General features: G+C 43.4%; 1 protein-coding gene across 1 annotated transcript in view; it reads right to left on the bottom strand.

The window, feature by feature from the left end:
* Window positions 1–317: 317 nt before the first annotated feature.
* The window catches only part of gpc1a (glypican 1a), a 34,740-nt gene continuing 30,396 nt past the window's right edge, over window positions 318–4,661 (bottom strand). The window contains exons 6-10 of the mRNA XM_061077487.1: window positions 3,767–3,897; window positions 2,976–3,113; window positions 2,291–2,421; window positions 888–1,063; window positions 318–490 (exon numbers count right to left, since the gene is read on the bottom strand). Of these exons, the coding sequence (XP_060933470.1) occupies window positions 318–490; window positions 888–1,063; window positions 2,291–2,421; window positions 2,976–3,113; window positions 3,767–3,897 (749 nt within the window). The remainder of the gene's footprint in view (window positions 491–887; window positions 1,064–2,290; window positions 2,422–2,975; window positions 3,114–3,766; window positions 3,898–4,661) is intronic.

Here is a 4,661-nt window from a genome sequence, read left to right as displayed (position 1 = left end):
AAGAAGTCGTCGTTAATTTCATCGTTGTCAGGTTTCTTCTTGGTCGTCTTCATCTCCCGTAATCCTCATCCCAGGAATCCACTGGAACCAGCTCGAGAAACCCAATCACACAATCAACATTTGAAAGCCGAGCCGAACAAAATAAAGAACATTGTCACTGTCAGTTTTTCGCTCCTCTCTGAAGTCAAAGAAAATCTTGTCCAAAATGTCTTTTTGAACTCTTTTTTGGCAAGGTCACTTTCCAACCTCTCTCCGTCCGTCCCACAGTTCAGCTGCTGGAGACGTCAGAGTCTGATTGGAGAGGGGGGTGTAGTCCATCATCGCTGGAAGAGCAGGGCGACCAATGGGAGCAGGAGCAGGAGGCCGGTCTGAGCCGTGGCCGCGCCTCGGACTCGGTTGTTTGCTGGCGAGTAGGAGTGCAGTCCCGGCATGCCCCGAGGACAATGTCCACCCACGCACATCCCGCTTCCTGAGCCGCTGATGTCTTCACCTGATCAGAGAGGGAGGACAGCGAATACCTTTTGTTAGAGAATGTCTTGATTGTTTGAAAATAAGCACATTTAATTGCGTTTTTTAAGAGACATCGCCTTTAATTCTCCATTAAAAGCTCAGACCGATTAATAATTATTGAAAAATTACCAAACTTGGAATAATAACCTTAATAAATGGAATCATCTCGGTTGTTTTAATAAAGTTTAACTGGGAAATTCAAGATTCAAGAATTTATTATCAAATGCACAACAATAACATTAAGCAGTCAGTTCCCAGTTGTTATTAACACTGGTTTAACACAGACAATCAGGCCATTAATGATTGTTCTGTGTGAGACTGCTAAGTTTGTAATAGGGACAAACATAAATAGAGTAAGAACATTGAAAAAGACGTACTTGCGTCCTGGAAGTCCACGTCGTTCCCCTCGATGGCGTTCTTCAGCCTGCTGCTCATGATCTTAAGTTGCATGATCTGCTGTCGGATCGTCATGTCTGGCTTGGTGATGTCCAGCTCCACCTCCGGGTTGTTGATCTGATTGGCCAGGCCGTCGCCCATCGCCTCTGGAAGATATCTGATTGGAGGAGAGGAAGGACAGGGACGGGATGTGAGGTGTAAAACTTGAGTATATGGTTCAATGCAGAGTGTAAAAAACAATCACACCACTGTGCCGCCATTATGTCAATTCATGGCCAAATAAGAAATATACGTTTCCAGGACTGCATCACATATTCCACTCCACTAGAATTTATTAGGGCTGAAAACCACTAGATGTCACTGTATCTTTTCAAACAGTTCATCACAGTAATGATTCACTCTCTGCCACAGCTACATACACACACACACACACACACACACACACACACACACACACACACACACACACACACACACACACACTCACTATATATTTCATGCTGTATATGACCGTCATATTTCTAGTGTGCTCTCCTCAGGATAAATCTCATCACTTGGCTTTAATCCAACTGCTTTCGTGTGTGGGAGGTGTGTGTGTGTGTGTGTCTGTGTGTGTGTGTGCACAGAGGGGGGGAGGAATTACATGCTTGCTTGTCAACATGGCATCAAATTGTTCTATAATCCATTTATACATGGATTAATGGAGTCTGAGACAAACAACAGGGGTGTGTGTGTGTGTGTGTGGCCACGACTGCTTGTGTTGCAGGACGTGAATGTGGAATAAATTTAAACTCTGAATAAATTCCTGTACACGATTATTTTCAGCTTGTCTGAGAGGAACCGGCTTCCTGTCTCACAGCAGCTTCATCGTGAGCTTCTCTCTCTTCCCCTCAGAAACATCTTTTAGCTGTTTGGTGTTAGAGAGCACGTGCTTTCCCTTTGTCCCTTTGAAAGCAACTTCACTCTGTTGCAGGAAACTTATCTCACTTCCTACAAGATGAAAAAGTAGTAGCCTCTGTCAAGTCCCTTTAATATCAATCAAGTTGCACCAAATTACAAACACTCCTAGATATCAGTTAACCCTAAATGGGTCAAAACACATCCTAACTTTGTTTATTGTTATTTTAATATCGGGATTGGTTTCTCCTTCCCCGGCTGTTCCTTCACTGTTACGTTGTTTGTTTACCAGGTCACCCGGCTATGAACTTTGGGTGATACCCTTTGGAAACCTCGTCAGAAATTCGGACATACCGACAATGAGCATAAAGGGATCAGAAAGTTTCAAAGCGAGTCCTCACGCTCCAATTTACCAGGATTCTCAAAGTCAGTGAGTCCCTGAGGCTGAACACTGGCACTCAGCCTGTGTCATGTTTCTCTTGCTCACCTGGCTTTAGTGATTCCGTTCCAGCATTTATCCTGAGCGGCGCCTCCTGCTGCCAGTTTGCTGCACAGTGCCACCGGGAGCTGGATCCAGTACTGCCTCATGTCCCTCAGTTTGCTGGAGAGGTCCGACACCTGAGGGACAGAACACATCCAGGAGTGAGGAAAAAGTTTTGGTCTTGAAATTCACAGCTGCCAAGATCCCAAAGTTTAAAAAAGTGTTTTCACCACTTTCGAAATTTAAAAAGCAGAAAACTCTTATTAATGTACATTTTTAAACGTTGATTGAACACATGGATAACCTAGACACTCATATAACCAGATGCACTGTATCTATGTGAGCTTGTTTTACATGTACAGTGCATCCTCCGGTACATTTGTATGTAACCACACGTCGCTCTCAAGGACGTTAGATTCCCTGTGTGACCACATGTGCTGATGTTGATGCAATGTTCAATAAATCACCTGGGATCTCATATGAACATTAAGTCATGCAACAATTTTGAATTTAAATTCTAGACCACCACCCAACAACATCAGGGCAGCATCTCAAATTCTGTGATTCAGATTTTCAATGACAATTGTTGATAAATAAAAAACAGCCAATATCGTCACTTTTTCAAGGTTATTTTTTTTAATTTATCTTTATTTTAAAGAGTTTTTACTTTTAGTGTGTATAATGTACAAACCTGCATCTCCAGCCTGAGCCCGGCAGTCGGCGAGGGTTTGTACTCGGAGGCCGTCAGCGAGCCGCTCTTCCTCCTCGGCTCGTGGGGGGCGGGACTTCCTGTGCCTGTTTCCCCTGGCGTTCCACATGACTGGTAAACCTACACACACAGACACACACATTACAGTTCAACACACAAGTACTGGAAGCTTGGGATGTGACCTCACACATCTCTAATCTGATACTATGAACAACACCAGATGTGAGTGCTTGAATGATCCACTAGATGTCACTACAGACAAGCAGTTTGAACTCTAAGGCTGCTTGGATTTACAAACTGTACAAACATGTGGCTCAGGTTGTTTATGGACGTATTTGTCCAATAATGAGCATTGGTATAGACAAAGGCTACAGTATGGACATTTCCTAAATGATGGGAGCTTAGCAGCATATTAATGTTGCCTTGTGACATTAGAAGGATAGAAACTGATGGAAATTAGAGCTGACAGGTTAAGGCCACCACCACAACTGGAGGCCATTATTGAGCCCTACCTCTACGTGAGCACCTTTTTAAGGATAAATATTTTGTCCCTAGATGATTATTGCGTTTTCCCAAATGATCTTTGACCTCCTAAACGAATCTAACCATGAACCCGATGGAGGCGGGTTTGACAAATAAGAGCAGCGTGTGCAGGGCTGCAGACTTGAGCGTGATCTGGCATCTTACTGGAGTTACAACGCTCGGGTGCTCGTCTGCAGTGAGAAAGAGCGATGACACAAACTGAGATGAGGACTTGACTTGAGATGTCTTACTCTGGCTGTGAACGTGTCCATGTTTTCCTGCTGGTAGTGAACGGCCTCGTAGATCCGAGCAGGGATGGAGGAGAGAACCACGTCGAGGCTGGGCTCTGTGCTGAAACTGGCCACCACCTGGATCATGGTGTCTGGAGGAGAGGAAGAGGAAGAGGAAGAGGAAGAGGAAGAGGAAGAGGAAGAGGAAGAGGAAGAGGAAGAGGAAGAGGAAGAGGAAGAGGAAGAGGAAGAGGAAGAGGAAGAGGAAGAGGAGAGGAAGAGGAAGAGGAAGAGGAAGAGGAAGAGGAAGAGGACGAGGAGAGGAGAGGAGAGAACCCAGTAAATCTTGTTGCAGGTCTTGATCTTGAATTTTCCTTATCTCCTTAACGTTTTTTCAACATTTTCTTTGTTTCTTTAGGAAATAATAAATGGATCTGGTATATTTAGTGGACTGATATTCATGAATGAGTGAAATTTAGTGCAGCTGGATTGAATCCAAGGGGCCTATCGTGGTCTGAGTGTCATTCTAGTTATAAGTGATACTGAAGGAGAAAACAAATTGTGTAATTGATAATAAAACTGTCATTTAAATAGTTACTCACACTTTGAAACGTCTTTGGCAAATCTTGACTCAGAATCAGAGATTTTATAAAGAGATATTAACATTAAAGTGCTTTGAAATTCAATGTGTGTGGTTATTAATGTGTATAGTAATACTGCTTTTATCCCTGTGGTTGAGTTCCTATCTGCTTTATGTGCGATTAAAAAATTACCCTCAGAACATTTTAGTACTTGATCTTAATCTCTGTGGATAAACATAGTGAAAATTGCTTGTTTCGGCCTGATGAACATCTGTTGGTGAGATTCATCATCAGTATAATGAACGCCCCTCAAGTAGCCATTGGGTACACTGGGT

This window comes from Limanda limanda, chromosome 9, assembly GCF_963576545.1.
Source record: "Limanda limanda chromosome 9, fLimLim1.1, whole genome shotgun sequence".
NCBI lineage: Eukaryota > Metazoa > Chordata > Actinopteri > Pleuronectiformes > Pleuronectidae > Limanda > Limanda limanda.
The sequence above is the reverse complement of the archived record's forward strand: the minus strand, read 5'-3'. Positions and strand labels throughout refer to the sequence as shown.